The sequence below is a fragment of the Syngnathus scovelli genome, chromosome 1, assembly GCF_024217435.2.
Source record: "Syngnathus scovelli strain Florida chromosome 1, RoL_Ssco_1.2, whole genome shotgun sequence".
NCBI classification, from domain to species: domain Eukaryota; kingdom Metazoa; phylum Chordata; class Actinopteri; order Syngnathiformes; family Syngnathidae; genus Syngnathus; species Syngnathus scovelli.
Window position 1 is genome coordinate 28,305,385 of NC_090847.1, and position 23,604 is coordinate 28,328,988.

Sequence of the window (23,604 nt, forward strand, 5' to 3'; positions counted from 1 at the left end):
TAATCCGGCGTTTCTTGTAAGGCGGGCAACAGGTGTGCGAGCGAGCGAGCTAGCTAGCGAGCGCCGGGGCTCGCGCTGAGACAGGCGGTGCTTCACACGGGCCCACGGGCCATCCCAGCGGCGCTCCGCGGCTGTTTCGACGGGTTCACGCTCCCGCAAGAGCAGACGTGCTCGGAAAGCCGCTTCTCGAGGAATGGCTACAATTGATTCAAATTCGCCCGCGCAATTCACCTCCGTCTCGGTCGTGCCAGTTTGCCCGACCGCTGGCCGGCGAGCTGGGCGACGAGTAGAAGTCGGGTCCGGTCGGGCTGGTGTCCATGTTCTCCTCCAGGTTGACGGTTTTGGGCCTTTTGCTGTGTCACAAGACGGCAGGCGTTAGCAACACGCATTTATTTTGTTCCCGCAGACAAGCTGGTCGCAAACGGGTCGGGGGGCTTTTTGTCCCAAAGGAATTTTCCACATGCTCTAAATTTGACGGCGACCCTTTTGCGATTGTCTGCAGAACAGGCTTGAAAGAAAATTGGCCAGGTTGGCTAACAGGAGCAAACCTTTGCCGCTCGGCGAGATAGGGGCTTTGCGGAGTGCGGTCGAGTCGCGAGCTTGCTGACCTGCCGGGAGGGGAGGACAGGGAGCGGTGCATCCCCACGCCGGAGTTGAGGTCGTGGTAGTAGGGTTGCCCGGGCATGTCCGCCATGGAGAAGTTGACGGCCGCACCGTGGGTGATGGGCACTGCGGAGGGAAGCAAAAGTGCAAGCGCTGAGCCGGCCGACTGGCCGGGAAAGATTGTAACAGGAGACGCACAATTAATCGCAGAATCGCACGAGTGGTCATTATTGACGCTTTAGAGGCCCCGTGCAGCAAATTAAACGCTCCCGTTTGACCATTACAGCATTTCTGCTGAGCCCTCTGATTAAAAAGTCACCGCTTTGCACACATTATGGCTGCGGGGCACAAGCAGACGAATCTTCTCCGCACAAGAGCAGGCCATACACTAAGTAGACGCTTCTTGTTATTATTAGCTGCGGTTGTCCCGCACACACACACACACACGACATGATTTACAGCGGATGGGGATTTTTTCCAGCACTGCGGTGAAGGTGAGGAAGGGGCCAGAATGAAGTGAACAAAAAGACATCGTTAAACCCCGCCCCCTCTACGGCGCTCGCCTCCAGCTCGAGCGGGGTGTGCGGCGCCGTCTGTTGTGGTTTGAGGTTGGCCACTGGCACGATCCCGCTGCCGGCCAAGCGGCCGCCGCCACCCTGGCAAAGCCGCTGCGGGCCTGGCAGGGGCCACACAGCAGACAGAAAATGCTGCGCCCGCCCGCCCGTGCGTGTCGCCGCTTGCTCGAGTGAGTTTCGAATGAATCGGTGTTCATTTCCATTCGACCGTCTGTCTATGCAAAATCACATGACATGTTAGCAGCAAGCTAGCGTGTTCTGAGTTTGCCGTTGTGCTAGTTGTCCTCAGGCCACAGTTAACTGGGAGTGACAAACAGCTTGAAGCACGCATTCTTGGCCTCTTCCTTGGAGAACCTTGGGAGAATTTGTTATGCTTTAAATGTGTTTAAAGCGTGTGGGAAGAAGGGTGGCAATATTTCTGGCCGGTTGAGGGATTCAATAATCTGGCCTAGATTTTTTTTTTTTTTTTACAAATAGTCTTTTTATAACATCACTCACAAAAAGGTTTTGTGTGGGGGGGGGGGGGCACCACCTGCTGTTCTTTAACCAGGACCAGGATTTCAAGCACATTTGCTTTTTCCACCAAATCAGTAATAGCACTTTTGTGAGAGAAGCCTTTTTTTTTTTTTTAAGGCCGTACTGTCCCGCTCTAACTCTGAGACATTCTTCACGAGTGTTCTATTTCCCCAAATCTCACACAGTGCTTCATGCTCCGAATGCACGTCCTTCTTGAACCGTGGACCTCGAGGAATGTTTCAGCGACGCGATGATGGACAAGTAACCGCTTACATGTCTCACCAGGGCGCGAGGGATAAATTCCCACGCGTCCGTCGACCTTTTTATTTTCCAGGACGGAGCAGCGTATTCAAGGATATGCAAATAAATAAAAATAATTTGGTCTGGTTGAACTTGCAGGGCTGCTTATCTGATGAATGGATTGTACTGCGTTTTGTACACACAGTTTCCTCTTCAGTACACTTTGTTCCGCCGGTACAGTAACAAGGCTGAGCTTGGGGGAAAAAAAAAAAAAAGTGGGATCAGGTAAACGGCGCCTGCGCTGAAGGAGGCCCAGGATTCCTGGAGGAACGAGCGTCCAAGGCCGACGTGTCGATGCACATATGCGACAGCGGCGGTGGTTCTTTCCCTGATGTGTTCCCGCTACCGCAAAGCAGACTGGCCCAACTGGATTGACCGCACACACTGCCCTAAATACGTGATCTCAAATGACAGAAGCCTCTGCGTGATTTCAGCGAACACACCACGCATTCTGAGGAATCCAAGATTCGCAGGTGGCCGACATTCCTGAGCATTCAGGTTAGAAGTTTGCGTTGTGTGTGTGTGTGTGTGTGTGCGCACGTTGTCCCTGACTGACACACGGCTGGCATTGTTCTACCTGTTATGGCAAGTAAAGCACTTCGCAATTATTAAAAAAAAAAATACCAACAGCTAATTTCCTGTTCACCTTTTCACTGAGTGATACTCGGATAAAAAAATATATATACATACGGTATACCAAACGTCTCTAACGTCTGGCATGCACAAAAAATATCCACTAGCAAGCCATCCTGATATTAGCAATGTTAGCTTCAAAAGTTAGCATCTTAACATTTGACGAAACTCCACGAGTGACTAAGCGTCCTTACTTCAAATTTTGGCTTATACACACAGAAAATATCATGCCCGCTAGCAAGCCATCCAGCTATTAGCAATGTTAGCTTCAAAAGTTAGCATCTTATCATTTGAACAATCTCCATGAGTGACTAAGCATCCTTACGTCAAACTTTGGCTTCAAACATAGCTGATACACCGAAAAATGATGACCCCCACAAATGAGTAGATCAAATATATTTTTCATTTTTCACACTTACTTCTGGACACCCGCACCAGTTCGGCAACGCTGAACACTCCCGATTTGATGAAGCTGTCTTCCAAATAGACTGTCAACAGAAGCACAAGACAATCCTTTCAGCATTTTACGCAATCATATTTATTTTTTTTTTCGATTATGTTCATTGGGAAAATGCAAAGGTGATCACTTCACAGCGTCAATGTGAAAAGGATTGAGGACAATACTTGGAACTGATTGGGCAACTAGTGCGGTGGCCTAGCAAACTTTTGTTTTGATCAATCGCACCAACGGAAATCCTCATCAAGTACAAACTTCACCCTTCATCATCCTGAAAGCAATCGAAACAAGTGCCCCTAAATTCCCGCGCTTGTCAAACCTTTTACACCAAGAAAGTATCGCCTCCATTTCAAGTACCACCGTCATGAGCAACATAAAGCTAAAACACAGCGTGCTGAATATTTTGCAGAACCGCTGGAGTCAAAATGATGACATAATGTTGACTTAGTTGAGGAATCCAAATGAGTAATCTCACTGACCTCACCAGCTTGGCAGCAGCTCACTCGCTTTGAACGTGTCAGTCTGTGCTGGCCGGCTTGTCGGGCCTTGTAAGTTAGCTAGCTTCCAATGTTAGCATCGGCAGCCAAAAGCTTTGTGCCAGAGAGACGGACGGCCGCTGGGTTGGCACCAGCTCGAGGTGGCGGGCCAGCCCGCGGCCGCCGACGGGTATCCCGAGCCGGGGTCTGGCATGTTTACCTTGGAACTTGTCTCGGGAGAGCCTGCACTTGACGTAGCTGATTATGCTATCGTTCCAGCACGGAAACACCAGTAGCCTGCCATCGGGGGAATATTCCAAGTTTGGCTCTCTTGTACCCTTTTGGACTTGGGTTTGAATGAAGCCCGCTACATCCCGGCTCACGGCTAAACGTGTTCAGGTCAAGCGGTTTGTTAGCTAGCGTGTTAAATTCTGGTTCATGGTTATTGTGAAATGTTTTCTAATTTGTCATAAACCAACAAAATGTGATGCTAACAATTCAGCCTTTTTGAGGTAAGCTTTCTCCAGGGTTTCAGGAACATCAGGCTATTTGAACAACTAAACGGGAAATGCTATTTGCATGTTAATTATCCGTACGGAAGCTAACAATTTAGCGCCGCTGGTTGATGTTCTCGTAGCTCGCTGACGAGTCGCCGACAAGCATCCATTTTGTCGAGGGCTTTTCTTGATCTGGGTTTCGTTGACTCGGACCGCTCGGCAAACGCGACACGGGATTCGGGATTCGAACGTCCGGACTGAGCGGCAAACCGGCAAGCCGCTCTTCCACTGTGCTGCCAATTTAATTAATTTGTTATTACCAATCAAATTTTATCCCCGCGCAAGCCGTGTCATTTTGAAAACGGCGCCCTCAGCAATGATTTTAAGCTGCAATTACCTCCACGCCAGATGTGTCTCTTTGATTATCGTTGACTATCGATGTGGTACTTTTTATGTTTATTAGTCAAAACTTTTTTTTTTTTTTTTCCCCCCGCATGCTTGTGAGGCACATTTTTAATGTCAGTAAATGAGAGAACAGGAGAGGGTGTATGTTGTATGTCGTGTGTGTTTGTGCAAATTAATGGTGGAGGAACAATGGCCCAGCGGAGTGGAGGAAGGATGACTGGTACTCCACATACCTGGAAGAGGGTTCTTGCCTGGCTCATTGTTACTGGGACTTCCTGACTGCTGGGAGTCTGCAAGCACACAGAGACCGGGAGGGGGGGGGCGTAAGTGGCGGCGAGAGCAGCAACGCTCGAGGACAGCAAAACAAAAAGCTTGATTGGACACAAAGCAAAAATCTTCTGATTCCTATCTCCAAATATCCCTGAAAGCGTTTTTTTTTTTTTTTTTTATCTCACAAGCGACAGAGAAAAACGAACTAAAAGACGCAAAGCAAAGCAGCTTGCGGGAGCTTGGGGGACATTATTCCCCGAAACTGGCCCCGGAGCTACGTGCACGCTGAAGGAGGAGGCCGGGAAAATACGAGGCAACATAGATGAAATTCTTTCCATGAAGGGGAATTTTTCTTCATTTTTGAGAAACACCTTTCAGAGTTTGTGCTTAAACGATGCACGGAAAGAAAAATGAGACGGGGAAATAGCGACATTGACATTAAGAGAAATACTATTCCATTTCACCGCTATTTATCCAGATTAGGCAATTGACGTGCATAATTCATAAAACAAATCCAAAATATGGACGGACAGACAACGAGACAGATAGACGATATTTTATTCTTTTACCTCAATTAATCAAGTAAACAATTCTAAATATTGAAATGCAAAGACAAGTTAAATAAACCCTTTTACATACGTCAGATAAAACACAATTTCACACACATTAAATGGAATGAAATCATCTACAGTATTGATTCAAAAATTATATTCATACATGAAATAAATACAAAGCTAAAGGCGTGCAAATTTAGATCGCTGAAAAGAAATAAATTCTATAAATAAATGATTCCATTTAGAGCACAGAAAATAAACAAACAAACAAACAAACAAACAAACAAACAAACAAACAAACAAACAAACAAATAAATAAATAAATAAATAAATAAATAAATAAATAAATAAATAAATAAATAAATAGGTTTGTTATTATTGTTCCAAACAGCTTTTGTCATTCGGCGGAGGCTCGAGCCGATTGGTCCGTGGAGCCATTTTGGTGCAGGACGGGTGGGGTTGCCGTGTGGCAAAAAGAAAAAGGGGGGGGGGGGGAGAAAAAAGCCGAGCAGATGGCGGCGGCAATTAGAGATCCCAGGCAGCGTCTTCCAGCAGGAGGCCCCGCTGCAGCACCGGGAGACGCCACCTGGATGACTCAAGGTGGGATGCAAACATATGGCGCATCTGCCAGGCCTCCTCTGGCGCCTTACATTGCCATTTGCCACCTTTCGCCTCTTCCTCCAGGTGGGCTGCGTTCCAACAATTCCATCTTTGGTCCATCCATACATCCATTTTACGGACCTTGTTGAAAACAGGGGATTCCATTTCGAAGGAGTCGCTGCTTGGTGGAGGAAGGGAATGAAAAACGAGCGGGGCCACGCTTCCATCTCGATATTTACGAGCGCCCATCACCCCAACAAATTCCAGCGAAGGATGACGTCATAATATGAACCGGCTATGAGAGTTAGCATGGCTAACTAGCATGGTTGACGTCAGCTCGTTTCTGCTCTGACATTATTTCGCAAAGCGCACGAGATAAGAGTAGTAGCGACTCGTTTTATGGGAGAGAAGTTTTATTGAGAAAATTCAATCATTTCATTTTTAGGATTACTGAGGCAGGTAACATAGCTAACTAGCATCAGCTAACATTAGCTCGTTTCCGCTCTAATGTTCGGCTTCACGAAGCACTTTTTCAGGTGTTCTACATTTCGATTTTACTTCAAATGTTTCTTTTCAGGTAACGGCTAATCAGCATGGCTCATTTCTGCTCTGACCTTTCTTGAAAAAGTACAGCAGAGAAATAAGTGCTTTGCCTGCTGTTTTGTTTAGAGAAATTCAATTGTTTGATGTTTCCTGAGGCAGACAAGGCGAACCGACAATGGCTAACATCAGCTTGTTTGGCCGCTGACGTTACTTCACAAAGTGCAGCATGAGCACTTCAAAACTTTGGCCAATATTGGAAATATCTCCTCGGCGACAAGGTGCTGACGTAATCACCTTTTGTCTTTTTTTTTTAACAGAAGCGTGCCCTAAGTGTGTGTGGGGGGGGAGCGTGTCGAAAACACGTCCTGTGCGCAAGCCCCGGCCAATCCGATAGTCTTCAAATAAACAGTCGGCTAACCTGTAAATAAACAGTTGCGGTCGAGAGGGTTGGGCTTTGCCCTGGGAGCTTGGCAGGGCTCAATCACGGCACGCACGCGGCGGCGGCCCCGTTCCAGAAGCAACATTTCTTGGCACCCTTCGCTCTTGCCACTTGTTTAAATAAACAAATGTGAAGGAAGTGAAAATACACTATGAATGCCATTATCTCCTCCTGTTGCTTGGCGAGAAAGAGAAGAAAAAAAAAGCTTGTGGGTATTTTGGATGCCAGTTCTTACACCTTCTTGTCCAGTGGGATACTTATCATAGCACAGCAATGATTGGGCCAATTAGGGCTAATGGCAACTCAAATCTGGCTCGGCGAGAAAGTTGCTCTGCGCTTGTGCCGTTCCTCCACGCCCAAGTGTGTCACGCGCCTGGCTTTGTGAATTGCTCTTAAAATACACACACACACACACACACTATATTATGTGGCGCAAATTTACCACATAGTTTAGTGCCGTGATTTCCAACCACTGTGCTATGAAATAATTTATATATAATAAATAATTTTAGATTTTTTTTTTTTTACAACCATTATGTTTGTTCATTCATCTATCAAGACCATATAGTGACAGGAAGAACAATTTAATGCTTTCTGATAGACCATTTTATTTTATTTTTTCTATTATTCCATTATTATTCTATTTCTATTATTATTCTATTAGTTCTTCTATTATATATATATTTATATCCAGTATATATATATATATATATATGTGTCTTTTTATAAAATCTTTTTTTAATTGCTTATACTGTCTTCTAGTTTCACATTTGTACTTTGAAAGGATGAGGTTTGGCACTGGCTGAGGACAAAATTAATTTGAATGAATTTGGAACTCAGTTGAGGTTAGCATGTTAAAAAAAATTTATTGCCTTGCCCAGGTTTAAATCTTAAAATCCAACTCGAAACACATTTTAACAAGTGTTTTTTGATGTTTTGGTTTGTTGAGGTGCCAATTCTTGAAAATATAATTTTCAAATAATATGTTTTGCTTCATGTCAGTCACAATGTGTGAATGCATTTGAAGAAAAAACATGATATTATAATAGAATGAAAAAATAAAAACATTGCTGTTACAGTTTAAGCTTGCCGACATGCCGCAATGACATCGTAACTCATTTAACGTTGAAAAATGAATTGCTCACGAGAGAATATCACAATCAGTGACTGATGAGGTGAGCTATATATACTTTTGTGACAACTTTTAGTTTGCGGTGTGTAGCAAAACATTTCATTTTTTACGAGATGTTTTTTAAATGTAAAATATGTGCCTCGGTTCAGAAAAGGTTAGCAAACACTGACTTTGGGATCTTTTTTTTTTCTCTCCAAGCAGTGGTCCAAGTTTCTAATCCACAGCCACGTACAGATCTCCACTCAGGAAAAAAAAAAAAAAAAAAAAGTCAGCACGCGCAGATGCATTCCGCTGTCGACATTTCAGGAGAAGCCTGCCTGGCAGCCATTTTATGCTGAGCGGGGTTCTGTGCACATGTATAGCACTGTGGCTGCCAGAGGCCCGGGTCCCGAGCCAAGATGTATTTCAGCAGCGAGGAGGAGGAGGAGGAGGAGGAGGAGGAGGAGGAGAGGGGAACGACTTCCCAACACAAGTCGACAACCAGTGAGAGGGCCAGAAAGGATCGAGCTAATTACGCCGCTCCGATGTGTAATGTTTCCACAATACAGCTGCTCCCGGGTAAATATTTGATGTGGCCCCGGCAGACTTTGGCAGAGAGAACGGGGGCCTCACCTGGAAACGGTCACGCAACAAAAAAAAAGAAAGAAAAGTACTGCGGCTCATGCGTAACACATATGTGTGCGCACGCACGTGTCCTCCCGTGCTCCTGCTCTCCATCACCGGCCGCTTTGGCATCCAGCTCATGTTTTGTTCACTCAACTGAAATCTTCTCCACACTTTCCAGATTCCACAACTCGGACAGAACATAGCAAGGGAGGATTTGCAATTGGGCTGAACAAGTCAAAGTGTTAACAAGTTAAGAGCCGCACCTACTTGTTAAGATTTTCGGAGAAATGTTTAGGCGGTTCACACAAAAAAAAAAAAAAAAAAAGTTTCACAATGTATTCATTTCGTTTATGTGTCTGGGTGTATATACGTGTGTGTGTGTGTATGTATATATGTATATACATATACATACATATATACACACATATATATATATATATATATATACATACACACACGTATACACACAGACTGTGAATATAATTATTTATTTTTTGTCTATTTGGACGCCCTTTGTCTGTGTTTGGGTCGCACTTCTCGCCCTCCCTGCCGCTTTGTTGTCTAAACAAAGCGAGGCCTTGATCGGGATGAGCTGCAACCCCGAACGAGGTGAACAAAAGGAGCCGGTCCAAGGCACCTCGGAAGCCCGGCGTGTCGTGCCAGCCATTGTGTGCCAGGCCTGCCAACTGGCGATGCCCAACCCCCTCGGTGGAGCGCGCCCGCCCCCCCCTCTGTCGCATGGACGTGTGGGTGCCAAGCTCCTCCCCTACGCAGACTCGTGTGTGTGTGTGTGTGGCAGCGCAAAAGAACTCTATGGAGATGGGGGTATATACACACGCACATGCACACACACGCACACAACACACACAAAAAACAAGCTACTTTTGAATACATGCCCCCCGAATGAATGGCACAAAATGGCCGCCGTCGGTGTTCGTGACAGAGCGAGGCTGCAGAAGGAAGAAACGAAGCTCGGGTCGCGTTAAATCGTTCAGTCAGGCATGGAATGCATTTTGGTGACTTAAGCCAAACCATTTATTTTTGCCCTTGTTGTTTGCATTTACTATGCAATGATTTAATTTGATTAAGACTCCAGCAATATCTTAAACACTTGTAATGATTTAAGTGCTGACCAGGCTAACTTTGCAGATGTCAAACAAGCAAGCGAGGCCTGCCGGCGGCTCGGCAGCATCCCGCGGCGACTTATCGTGTGCGACGCACACAAAGTGGCCAACATGTCTCCTACCACCCTGCCGCATTTTCTCAGAGCGTGCTCTTTTCCTCTCACTTTATCGGAATTTTTTTTTTACATTCATTTTTTTCCTCTTGAAATCACCAACTCGCTTTTTAAAGCAAAACTAAGAATAGAGTTGGATTTTCATTTATTAATATTAGTAATACGGTGCTGCCTAGAGGTCTATGACGACCCCCTCAAAAAATTTAAATTTTTGCTTTAACTTGCCAGCACAAAAATAGATTTACATAAATACATTCTAAAATAGGTAACAACAACATTGAAGCACCTCTCTCAAAAAAATGCTGACATTTTTGCAGTGCAAAAATTAACCAATTGTTTTTTGTTTTTGTTTTTTTGGAGAGACATGAACACATAACAAATTAGGAAATCTGCTGATATCTGCTGATTTTTCTCTCTGTTGTTCAACAGTTACTAAAGGACAAATCATTAGAAACAGTCAAACGTAATTCAAATCTGTATTGTAAGCAGTCAGGGACTAAAACACAAATTATTTTATTTAATCATATATATACTTTAATTAAAGGGACAATTACTCCGTTATTGTCATTTTATTCTGCTAAATCTTGGAATTGACATTTTCCTAAAAAAAATAATCCATACGGGTTGGGTGCTAAACTAGAGAATGCCACATTGTATATTTAAAAGACCCAAACTGTGTTTGCTGCCTTAAGACCGATCACCCGCCGCTAACTTAATGCTGTTAACATGCTAACACGTCATCATCAATAGTTTCAGATTTAGAACCCTTAACAACAATACTCGCAGGCATAAATCTTCTTTACCCTCAAGGAAAAATAATTACTCATATCATAGTAGTGGTTTATTCTCGGTTTCTCCGAAAACTGCGCATTAGTAGAGCGCCCCCTGCAGCATGAACTGCAAAATAAGTGACATTGTTTTGAATGATCTTATCGCTCTGTTTTTACAAAGCACACAATTTTGGATTGCAAACGTGTCCCGCTCAGGACAGAGGAGAGTCGGGGAAATAATTTCCCACCCCCCCGAAACGCAGCACATTGCCCCCCCCCCCCCTGTTTCTCTGTGTTCCCGGCCTCCCATGCCCATTGCCACTCAAGCGGCGGGGGTCCGCCGCATTTGTCTCATAATTATCCAACTGTACGGGGGGGTTGCCCAGATGAAAGCGGCGACTCACAGAGCTCCTCTGTCAAAGGTCTGTCTGCCCGACTGGGGGGGCTTTTCTTTGCATCTCTCTGCCTTGTCCTCATGAACCGGCGGCCTCCGTGCTCACCTCCTCTTCATGGCGGCGTCCCTAATGGAATGCCTCCACTGAGCATAATCGCCCACAGCGAACGCTCGTGCAGAAGACGCCCCCTCATCTCGGGACGACCTCCCCCCACCCCACCTCCCCCGTGGCCAGCCGCCCCGCTGCTTCATTCACAACTACAAAACTGCAGAAATACCCCCCACCCTGACATCCTGAAAGACTTCAGACCGTCTGGGTCTTCGTCTTGGTGTATCCACTTGTTCTGATACTTTCCTTTTTGTGCTGAGCGCTGAGATTTTTCCAACCTGTACAGTGAAGGCTTTAATTAATTAGGCCTGACCTGATATTGATTCTGATATTTAGTTGAATGAAATTCTGACACCCGATTAGTTGGTCCATTTAAAAAAAAAGACAAATTAAATGGTTTCTTTTTTGGTCACTAAGCGGAGAAAAAAAGATTCAAAAATTTAAAAACTTTTGACCATTTTAATTGCCGATAGAAAAGCAAAATAAATCTGTTGAATTTTTTATTATTGTTGTCTTTGGATATAATGTGTTTATAAGTGTTTTTTTTTTTTTAAATTTACATTTTTGCCAATTTTAAAAGAGCCAATATTGTCCAATTTAATTGTCGGAGATGACCTCGTTCTGCCTGCTAAGATTCGTTTTTCTGCTGCGTTGGTTTGTCATGGCACTTGGATAATTGGCTTGCCAATTTAATTGGCCAATATTCTTTTTATTCAATTTTGTCTTTTTTGTACAGATGAAAAATTTGCCGCCACCCCTGCAAAGTGTCAATTATTTGCTGAAATCTCCCTCTGTTGTGAAGTTAAACAAACGGACTATCAACTGTTCTGCTCAACTAACATCCTGTTTTGTTATATTGTTGGAAGTGACCAAAAAATAAGTAACATGATATATTTTCAAACACTAATTCCCAGTCAGAATCTTATCCTGCCACATATCGGCTTCGGAATATCCATTTGGAACCTAATCAACCCGTAATTCTATTCATCAGAATAGAAAAATTAGAAAAAAAAAATCATTTCAATTGTATTCTAATCAGTATTGTCGAAAAAAACTTTTGGCGGAAGACGGTACTTGCATTTATTTGCAAAGTGGGATGTTTTGGCGTATAAGAAAAGTTGATTTGAAGAATCGGCAATTTAGCGTGACGACAATCCGGGAATTACCATTGACACTTTTGGGAGGGGCAGCCACCCCGCCGCTTCATTCACAACAAGTACAAAAGTGGCGAAGAAGCAGCCCAGAAGACTTGAGAGCCCTTGGCTAGCTGGCTCCGCTCGCCCCCTGGTCGTCTTTTCTCCTGCCCGCGGCCACCTCTCCTCTCTCCTTGGTCTCCTCTTAACTAGTGGCGAGGAGTTAATGGACTGTTTTGGCTGCTCTCCAGACGCTGAGTGTCACCTCATTAGCCTATGGCGGCTCGCTCCCAGACTGCTCCCGGTGCGGAAGGAGGAGGGAGACGGCCACCGAATGCCATTGGTCATCGGCGGGCCGGCCTGCCGGCCTCCCGTCGCACGCCCCCCTTTCGCCCCCCGCCCGCCTTGCTCGCTCCCCTTCCCACGCATGCATAATTCACTCCAAAGTCTGCTCACTTCTCTCCTCCCTCCTTCTTGGAGGTTTGCCACCACGGGAAGAAAGCGAGTGTCTCCGAGACGCGACCGAACTCCCAAAACCCTGTATGGACTCATTCTTTGTGCTGTGCCCCCCCCCCACTCCTGCCAACTGAATGGCAGGGTGGCAACAGCGGGCCAATGTAAATGCCAGCCAGTCCCTGCCAGTCAATTACACGGCGACAAAGCTAATTGTTTGTGGAGCTCCAAGTACTGAGGCGCTCATTGTTTGGAGCACAGATGTGACGTTCGGGCTTTCTCACAGGCCCCGGCCGGCCGGACGTCGACGACTCAAAGCGAACCCTCAGGAAAAGAAGTGAAGCATCGATACATGCAAATATCCGAACTCCGATGAAACGGAGCGCGTCGCCTTTCGATTTTGCCCGTTTGAGAGAAAAAGTCACAAAGGTATGTTGTGAAAACAAACATGCTTTGACTTGCCCAGCCCGATTGAATTGCAAAACCGCAATTTATATTTCATTCTGTGAAAAAAGATCAACAAAAATCATAATAATAAAAGGACTGTATTCTTGAAATATTTTGGTCTTGAAAAAAAAAAAAAAGACTCGAATGAATGGAGAATGGAATTTATAAAGCTCTGAATCGATTCCGATCCAAAATGGGATTTAGCGGGAAAATAATCTGCGGTCGGATTTGACGGAGTTTCCCACCGAGCAGCCGCGCTAGCGGGCGCCATGTGCGACGGCACATCTCCGAGTGCCGCTCGGCCTCAAACGCACAAAGAAAACAAAGCGCGTGCGCGCTTGCACTGGCTCAGAAGATTTCGCTGGCACGGCTCGCCTGGAAGTGGGAGAACTCAACCGCAGACTTGAGTGTGTCATTACAAGCATGAAAAGAGAGCGGCGACACTAGCAACAGATGTATTCCCGCCATTACGCCGAGGGAAGCCCACCGAGCCGCAGGTGCAAGGAAAACACCCCGTTGAGGTTTCCTTCTTTTTCCATCTTGCTGCATCAGCGATCTCGACACACTCGGTCCTCGCTACTCCCGAGGGCTTGGCTTGGCCCAATGTGGACGTTGTCGCTTTGGGGTGCGCTCACTTTTGCAGTTTGAACGGAAAAGGTGGCTGTCGGACTCGTTGGGTTTTTTTTTTCCATCGAGGGTTTATTGTAAATACGAGGAATGGGCCAGTACCCGTACTGGTATCCGGCCGGTACCGGTATCGGATACTTTTGAAGGCCGCCAATGCCCGCGAAAGATACTTAGAGCAACAAAAAAAAAAAAATTTTGTTTTTTTAATTCTGACATCAAGCCTCACACTCGTGCTACGGGCGGGCGGCACTTACTAAGGTCCGCCGGATAAAAAGAACACATTGATTGGCAGAAGCCAGATGGCGTCTAAAAACATCCCATAGGAAAGTAGTACAGCGGACTTTAAACCCAGAGATGAGCAAGTACAGACCCACTGGAGCTTTTTTTTTTTTTTTTTTTTTTTTTTTTCCCCCAAATCAAGTCACCTGTAAGCTGCTCCCTCATCAGGCCGCTTAAGCTAGCCTGCTTTTCCGACTTGGGTCCTGACTGTCGCTCAAAACTCCACAAAACGGACATTGTTCCACAAAACGGACATTGTTACATTTCCTTTTTTTGGGAAGGAAAACCAGTGCAGGCCTCTTCAAATGTGCAGACTTTTTTTTTTTTTTTTAAATCAGTTGAGCGCGAATTACACAGATCATATGACCGCATATGGAATTCTTTTTACACGTAATGTATTTCCTTTGCAGGCACTGTGAAAGGAGAGGCCTACAGGGAGTCCTCTTTCGGCGAAGGGGGAGATAAAAAAAAAAAAAAAAAATGTATGTATGGAAAGGAGGGAGGGGTGCTAGTGTAGGGGGGGGTCGGGAGGTTTAGCAGGGGGCGGTCCAAGCATGCTCAGCGAAAATATGCCTCATGCACTCGTTGAACTTGGGGCCTGCGTGGGCTTCTCTGAAGGTTACAGGAGAGGCCTGTGCCGAGAGGAGCGGGAGAAACAAGGCATGCATGGCGCTCCCTTCCACACGCAACGTTTTTTACCAACCGAGTTCTCTCCCGGCCCCCCTCCTCCCCCCGAAACATTCGCCTCGCGGCGTCCAGCATTTTTTTTGGGCCCGCTCCTCTCGGCGGCCGACAGCGAGTGTCTGTTGCTCAGATAACAGCGGCGGCGAGCCATCGCCTTTGACACCGGGCTTCCTTCCCTCCTCTGAGCCTGCCAGAATCCCAGCCGCGTATCCGCTACCCGCCCCCACCCCGGCCCTCGGCCCACACAAAGGTAGGAAGCGGGGCGCATTGTGGCGAGAGCCACTAAATCACCTCGCGTTTTATCCGCTGCGCGTTTGAGCGGCGACACAACAGAGCTAATGGAACGCACGCTTCTGCTTTTCACGCCGTGTCCAAACACAGGTCAGAGGTCACCGGCGTCTCGAAATCCATTCCCGTGCGCTCGCTCCACATCGTAGCACTCAAAAAGCGCAAACAGGGAAACGACAATCGCCTCAAGTGCGGCGCGGTTCGGGCCGTCCGGGTCTGAACTTCAACGTGACTTGGCGGAAGAGAGGTCAAAGGGCAACGAGTAGTAAACACACAAAGCGCTCACTTTGCCTTTCCTCAAGAGTTAGCAGACCATTAGCAGCTCATAAACGAGCCACTTCTCTGCTTTTGCCACTGATTAGAGCTGCTTTCATGCAAACGGCGGGAAACAGTCCGCCCAACCCCGCGGGGTCAAGGCGCGGCGGCGAGCAAGCCTATAGGAACGCTAACAAAAGAGCATCAAAGACATCACCCGAGACGCCGTCGCCGATGTAAAGCTGACAAACCGCACTCGGTGGATTAGTTTGTGATTTACGGCGGTCTGCGAGCGAGACGGCCGAGCTGAGGGGACGGCCTCCGTTTTTGCGGAGGAGCATCTGAGGCTGCAAACCGGCCCGACCTGACTGAGCGGCGCTCATTTGCCTAAGTTAACCCCGGCGACGCTCGCCCAGCTTTGCGAAAGCGTGCACCTCGCACGTATAGACTGCAGCGTCACCTCGGGCATCGACGCTTCACAAAAATTGGGTGCGGCACAGGCACACAAAGGCCAACACGAGCTGGCTGCATTTCGCAACACGCCTATACTGCGGTCGGGATTTCAACCGTCAAGTTCGAAGGGTGCCTTTGGGGAAACGGCCGCTAACCGACGTAGCATGCCGTACGTAAACATTTAGGCATAATCGAGCTGGTGTTGTTGATTGTACGACAATTTGATTCATAAAATCAAAATACAAAGGAAGGAGACTCTTGAAAATGCATTCAATCGCAATATTGAAAAAAAAACGTCGTTTGCTCAACCCGAGTAAAAACAGTTTGGGCATAAGATGCGATCCTACTTCTGAAGTGCCAGTCCTGGCCACTGGGGGCAGTGTTGTAGACAAACCGAGAAGAATACTTTCACGACCGGATCCTAAAAGCGAAACAATCAATGCTAAGTGCGAGTCTGTTGATGGCTTTTTCCATTATGAGTTAGCATGAAGCTAGTGGGGGCATTTATAAGGCAAAGTTGTGCTGTCAATTTAAATTCACGACTTGTAATTTTCTTCATTTTGTTAAGTGCAGTTAAGTCAGCGCTGGATGTGGAGGAGTGACGGGGCAATTAAAGCTGGCAAGTCCTCCGAGATGCGCTCCCCTCGACTCGCGAATCATGAATCACATTACCGATCGAACACTCGTCCCTTGCTGACGCGGCCGAAGAAGAAATTGCGCAAAAGGTTTCATTCCTGGAACGGGGGTGGGGGGGCTCTCAAAGCGCGCTGCACGACTGCCACTTGAGACATGAAGGCGCAGCGGCGGCGTTTGGTTTACATTATGTTGGAGTGCTTTCTACAATGCGGACGGCGGATAAGCATCGGACCCGCTTTATCTCTGACACGGCGCTCGGCCGAATATGTAAACAGCGCGCGATCGGCGCTGCGAGGGACGGTCGAGGCGAGCTCGTGGAAGCCGCGTCGTCGTGCCGGCCCGGGGAAAGTGGCCGCTGATTTTATCGCCGGTCTCCATTTGCCGTTGTAAAGTCCTGAAAAAGCTGCCTCTGCACTTTCCGTTTTCAGGCTGGCGATTTTTTTTTTTTTTTTTTTTACGCTGATGCCGTTGCCAATATTTGGCAGAATATTTTCACAATTTTGATTTATCAGCCCATTAATAAGAAAAAAATAACAAATAACATAACTTTTTTTTTTCCCAAGGAGGAATTACAGAATGGGTCGGGCATCTCCGGTTGGTGTTTTTTTTTTTTTTTTTTCTCCTCCCTTCCACATGTCGAGTCTGTCGTTAACAGCCTGCGGTTGCTTTCCAAGTTGACAAAACCACACAGTGTCAACAGCGGGACAACAAGACATCGGCCATCCGTAGCCTCGCCCGCCACCGTCAACGAATCAGCTGTGCTCAAGCATCCGACGGGGAACCCCCCCGTCCCAACCCCCGTCCACATAGACGCAGCCAAAACGAGCTTCCGCCACCGCCGTTCCAGACTCCTGCTTCCAATTTGACGAGAGCGGGCCCTCGGAGTAATGGCTTCAGTTTTTGCGGTCTGCCGACACATATGGTCCGTGCAGCCTTACGCGAGAAAGGGGGAACGGCCATGCAGTTAAAGGCAGCCCCCTTTATAGGACTACCATGAGATTTGAATTCTGCGTTGCCCAACCATAACAAATGTTGTACTGCTTCGAGTCTGGAAAAAAAATCATGTGCTTCCGCCTGTGCCTCTATACTAGGAATGGATACGTTGGGTCTTTTTTTCAGATCAATGGCGATTCTGAGAATTAACAGAAATCGGCCGATTGATGCATCGGTCACGCCTTACTCTAAACATGTCTTGTCACAAGTAACACTGTAGGAAATATTACATGCTTGTTACGTGACTCAATACTCGAAACTGTAAAAAAAAATCCGAATACATGTTGGGTGTCCCCAAGATTAGAGCAGCTCGTAGCAACCCATTGAGTTTTACAACTAAAATCAAAATGACATTAAAGTTCAACTGTAAATGCCTCGAAGCAAGCACACTTGACCTCTAATTTGAGAAACTATGTGAGTGACTTTTTTGAAGAGTCTTTTCATGCATTTAGATGTGTTGGTGCCAGTTTTACTATCAAAATATACAGCCTTTTCATTCAAACCAGCAGTCACTGTAATGATCTTCTCCCCAAACCAATCCCAAATAGCTAGCGAGAGGGTGCAACCACGTCATCGAGTAAAGACTACATATGTGAATGGAGCGATATCCCATATTGCGTCATCGCCACGACCAAAAGTGATGCTCGGCGAGGCTCCAAAGTCGAGCAGAATCAGACCCCGAGCCAGTAATACAATTTGCTGACCTCATTTTGACAAGGGGGGGGGGGGGGGGGTTTCGCAATAGCGCGCTTGTTTATACAGGTGGTGGGCGAGTCGGGTGTGAGGCGCACGCACGTCTGCCCCAAACATGTTGGGAAGATTGGCTCGTTTGGTGTCACCTTCTTTAGCTGCTCTTTTCAACGTGAGCCACATCCAAGCGTGCGTGACAGTGTCACATTTCATTTGTTTGAATTGTTAGCGCAAACTTTTGTTGTTGTTGCGTTTGGTATTCATTCAATCAAATGCCTTTAGGGAATTAATGCAACCGTCGGAAACGGCCTGGGGTTAAATCATCCACACAGGAAAAGGTAAACATTACATTTTTAAACAGTCAAAAAAAAGTTAGTGTCTCCAAAAATACTAGTTTGCGAGGAAAATAATAACATCTTTCATTTTCATTTATAATCACTATTTTTTTTATAAGCAAAGTGAAAATTGCCGAATAATAAATGCATTTAACGCTTTTGAAAATATTTTTAAAATATTGTGCTGGCAAAATGCGTGTGTGAAGTACATTCATTTTTGAAAAATTATATTAATCAAACAATTGCTTAATAAAATGAAAATCAAATAGATTAAAATGTCCATGCAAAGAGGTTAGTTTAAATCTCATTTCAATAAATGTTTCTTAAATCAATTTTCTGTAGAAACATGTTAAGTCTAAAAGTCTTTTCATAACATCAAATGTGTTCATATTGCATTCATTATGAATAATTTTATTGGGGATGGGCCGGTAGCATAGCAGGTGTTATTAGCGGGCCCAATCTTTAGGTATCGGTACTCGCAGAGGCAGCTGATACCAGCCATTGATACTTGAGGCCAACGATGAGTAAGTCCTCCGCTGCCGTATTTGCCGCTATATGCGGCTGGTTAACACAAGTCTTTTATAGTTGCGTTTAATCAAATGCCATATTTCAAAACATCCCAACTCAGTATTTCATTGTAACTCAATAATACTTTCATTAAATGATTAAAATGTTAATACCGAGCCCTTTTATAAACTTAAATGACATGACAAATGATGTGGCTCACATTGGCGCGAGAGGCGACCCACCTCAAGTACTTCTTCCAAGCAGCGGCGTAACTTTTAACGCAGATGAAACGCAATTACGGGCTGTTTATCTAACCGCAGAACAAGTCGGTGTGCCAAAAGCCAAAAGCCAAAGAAAAACAAAACGGTCTGTCATTGTTTCTGGCCGGGAGGCTCAGCAGGATTACAGCTGCTTTCTTTTGCTGCTGTTTTACAGAGCTGCGCAGCTTACACACTCGAAGGCAAACAAAGCATACGCTTATGGCGTACAGGAGGGAGGGGGCGGGGGGGGGGAGGGGGGCTAGGGTTAGCGGCGTGGAAAAAAAAAAAAAAAAAACATTTGGATGGAGGACGGCAAAAGGGTCTTGTGAGGTGAGCTCCAAGAATTTAGGTCAGCGCAATGGAGGCGCTCAAGTGGCTGGCTGGAGCCGCTCGCTGCAGCCCGGTTGGAAATAGCGCGGGAGGCCAGCGGCGGGGAAAGCGCTGCGTCACGGCTCCCGGCCTGACTCTACACCTTTGCCCCTCCTGGCGCGCGTGCGCACACACTCTTTCCCATCCAACGAGAGCCCCAACTTTTTTTTATGGGGAAAACAACGTCGCCGTATTTGCGCGTGCGTGCAACACGACCCGCAAACACGCGCGCTGTACGGATATGCACGCTGGCCAAGACACACGCTCTCGTTCTATGTCACGCACACACACACAGTAAACAGACTTTATTGAGACGTGAGTGCTTGTCTAAACATAGACGAGCCCTATTGAGAGCGAGAGCGACTGAGGCGAACAATACGATGGAAAGTAGCCGGCCATTCCTCATAGACGGTGTGCCCGCAATCCAATTATCAGAGGCAGGGCATTAACATTCCAGCAGTCTGGCAGGTGACGGCTGTGTCTTTTCAGGCCCGCCACCCTTGCGCTGCCAGCATGGGAGCACACGCTCGCTACTTGAACAATGCAGGCGGGCTCATACGCATGCGGCCCCCGGCTGCCCGCCCCCCCCCAACCCCAACCCCAACCCTCTCCCAGACCCTCAAAGTATTGAGACGTACAGAAGACGGGCAGAAGGGGAGGGAGGATGGCGGCATCAGTCAATGGGGCATTCTTCTGCACTCGCTCGCTCTCAGGGTGAGAATATGTTGATCGCAGATAAAATTGCTTTGATTGCCAGAATAAGGGGAAAGCGTCGGTTTTGTTTCGGGCCCCCTCGTGCTCTCAAACAGGGCCGGCTTTGTACGGCCCCGGGCTGCGTTTGCCGCGTACGAGACGGCGTCGAAGGGGGAAAGTTCAACCGCCGAAGACAAACAATGTTGCTCTTCCCGACCGACGGTTAGCATAAACACACGCGCGCAATTCATTAACCGCTCCGCGAGCGTCGTGTGAAGGTTTGCGAGCACCGTGACATCGATGCTAATTTCCTTTAGCCGCTCCATGCCGTTTCAAGTTATGTGTTAGCATGAAGCTAGTTCTTTTCATCACGCTATGCCGGCAACAAATTATCGACAGTTGTTTGAAGGTTACATCAATGCTAATTTTCATTAGCCAGTCTATGGCATTTGACATCATATGTTAACCTTAAGCTAGTTTGTTCCTCACTTCACTGGTTCTTTTATCTCAAATTATTTTAAGTTGCATTACCTGACATGTTTCGACTTGTACTTCCACCTTCATCAAGCAGGTAATGCAACCTAAAATAATTTGTTTGAGATAAAATAACCAGTGAAGTGATTAACAAGTAAAAACAAAATGAACTTAGTACAACTAGATTGTTCCTCTCCGACATGGGTGCTGTTTCTTAAAGCGACAGTATGAAGGTTAAGAATCACTGCGACATCAATGCTAATTTTTATTAGCAAATCTATGGCGTTTTACATGATATGTTAGCATTAAGCTAATTTGTTCCTCTGCATGACAGTTGGCAAAAACGCCAGGAAGGCAAGATGCACGGGAGTGAGCGAGGCAGCGCACGTGACAACCAAGGCCCGCTCTGTGCCCTTGTGAGGTCCTCTATATACTGCAGCGTATGCATACATCTGGCCCCTACGCTGCTCCCTTCCATCTAATCAGTCGGCTGGCTGCGTCGAATACATTAAGAAAAGTGCATCTGCCTGCAACCGATCAATAGCTTCACCGTTGACTTCATCCATTTTAATGTCCGCAGTATAGTGGATGAGGACAAACCGAATCAGAACAAAAGAGCTTCATCTTCTTTGCATAACGCATTTGTGCTGTTGTTGTTGGTTTTTTCTCTCAGATTGTTTTGGCATTTTGCTCTAAATGTTCATCAAGTATGCCTCAGCCTCGTCTGCCATCGACACTTAGGCGTTTTTTTTTCCCGCACGTGAGCTCAGCGGAAGCATTTGGACTAGTTGGCAACGCCGGACGGAAAGTGTGGACGTGATTCAAAGCGACTGATTGCAAAAGGCTCACAAAAGTATCTTTGAAAGCCACGTCCAGGGTAGGACGAGAATTGTGGGGTAAAAAGCGGGGGTCCTTGGAACATTTTCTGGACCTAAAAAGTTTTAGGCTAAAGATCCGTCGCACATCTGAATCGAGCGAGGGAGAGTCTCCCGGGGCGGCGTTGGCTCGGCAAACAGGACCAGAGCCTGGCTGCGCCGTGGATTAGGGCCCCACATTGGTCCATTGTTAATTGGGCGCCATGTGTGAAAGCTACACAGGGATTAGTTTGTACAGCTGCTGCCATTTGTCATAACCGCCCTTAACAAGACACACATGGCAAGCTCCATTTACAGCCAGAGGTTCCGAGGGAAAACGTCCAGCCGGGATGCGCGCGGCCGCCGCCACCTGAGGGAGCGCAAGCGGGCGGCGGGAGCTCCTCGCCTTGTTGGTGGACGCCTCTTGTGACCGCAAGCGCTTTTAGGAAAAAAAAAAAAAAAACTATACATAAATAACAGTGGAGTAGCGTACATAGCTAGGCTAAGCTATTTGCTAATAAATGCCCCAAATGCTGAAAGAAATCGGCGTCAAGGAAGTCCGTTATGTTAAGCCTGGCACGGAGCAGCGTGTTTCTTTTGCAGAAATTGTTGGGTGCAGGGCCGCTCGCGCACATGTCAGAAGCCTAATTACAAAGCCGAGCGGGTAAATGCGGAACGCGCTTTTTATTGCGCTCACACTTTCACATTTGCGGCCTGGCAAGAAACAGATGCCGAGGAGTTCGTTTTTTAGTGACGCCGACGCGTGTGCGAGATCACTTGCGTGGCTTCAAAAACCTGCCCGGGTTTCCAATATGCAAAAAGCAGCCCGCCCTAACTACATTTGTGATTCTGTTCCATTCGGGCGTTGTCGAGTTGTCGCGGTGACGGGCCACACTGTAGGGCCGGCGCACAAAAGACGAGACAACCATCACTCTGGGCCAATGATCGACCCTGTCTGCACTGAAAGGACTTTGATGGGACAAAGCAGGGAGGGTGGTGATGGGGGGGCACAGAGAAGTCAGGGTCTCCTGGGCAACCACTCTGCCTGTCTGTCCCTGCCTAAAGTTCCCCCACCTACTCAACTTACCCCTTGCCATTTTTCTTCCCTTCATTGGTTGCCCAAAAGGCTTTTGCAAGGACTCCTCGAGGGTGTTTTTCTAACAGCACCCTTCCAGTTTCAAGCTCTACGTTCCCGCGGCGGAAATTCCGGCGAGTCAAACTCAGTCGGGTAGAGCAAGTCCCATGTCGAGTCGTGCTGGAGTTTTCGTGTCAGTACTTCTAGCTCAGAACAGAACGCGAGAACTTCTGCCGGCCCCGCTTGGGGGCAAACATCACCCCGCCTCGGCAGAGATGACGGCGAGGGGGTGCAGGGAGAGCCTTTGTACGCAGGACAGTGAGGTACAGTCTAATGCCTGGGTTAGGGGTGAATGTGGCCATTTGTCTTCATTTGGGCGGGCCGGCAGACACGAGGGGGGGGGGGGGCTCCAGTCAAGTGGCCTCGGGGGGATTTCAAATGCATTCGAGGTCCTCCCCGAAAGCCTGGGAAAGTGCGGGCTAGCTGAGATCTTAACCGTGGACTCCTGACACAATCTGCAAAAGCGGCGAGCGGCTGAAGCGGACGAGAAAAGCCTTTTCAGCGCAATGTCAGAAGCCACGTACGGCGTTTGCGCACGCGCAAATTAAACACGCAGTTGTCGAGGAAAAGAAGGACTTGTAAATTTTCCAGGGAGAGGGAAAAAAAAAAAAGAGCACCCACATTTCTCGGCGCCCTCTGCTCGAGTTGCCTCGTTTCCATGGAGGTTTATGTACACAGCAGAGAAGAGCGAGAGAAAGGGCCCATTTAAGCCTGGAGGTATTTGCCGGAGCAAAACCCCGCCGCTAATAACACAAGCCGCACAGCGAGCCGCGCCGCAACCGGGGATGGCGTTTGACAAAAGAGCACAAGATCACAAGCATCCGCCAATGAAAGGCGGCCGAGGAGAGCGCATGCAAGAAAGAAAACCAAAATAGCTCCTGGGTTAAGAGCAAAAGAGATTGGCAAGACATCGAGTGGGAAGC

General features: G+C 47.1%; 1 protein-coding gene across 11 annotated transcripts in view; it reads right to left on the reverse strand.

Moving 5' to 3' along the window:
- The window catches only part of LOC125983823 (nuclear factor 1 B-type), a 42,968-nt gene that overhangs the window by 14,158 nt on the left and 5,206 nt on the right, over positions 1–23,604 (reverse strand). For 5 of the 11 annotated variants that reach the window (XM_049745518.2, XM_049745510.2, XM_049745548.2 and 2 more), the window contains exons 3-6: positions 4,696–4,752; positions 3,047–3,115; positions 609–729; positions 232–353 (exon numbers count right to left, since the gene is read on the reverse strand). In XM_049745518.2, coding sequence (XP_049601475.1) covers positions 232–353; positions 609–729; positions 3,047–3,115; positions 4,696–4,752 — 369 coding nt within the window. Of the gene's footprint in view, positions 1–231; positions 354–548; positions 730–3,046; positions 3,116–4,695; positions 4,753–23,604 lie in introns of all 11 variants that reach the window. The other 6 variants (XM_049745476.2, XM_049745465.2, XM_049745529.2 and 3 more) reach the window with 3 other exon arrangements.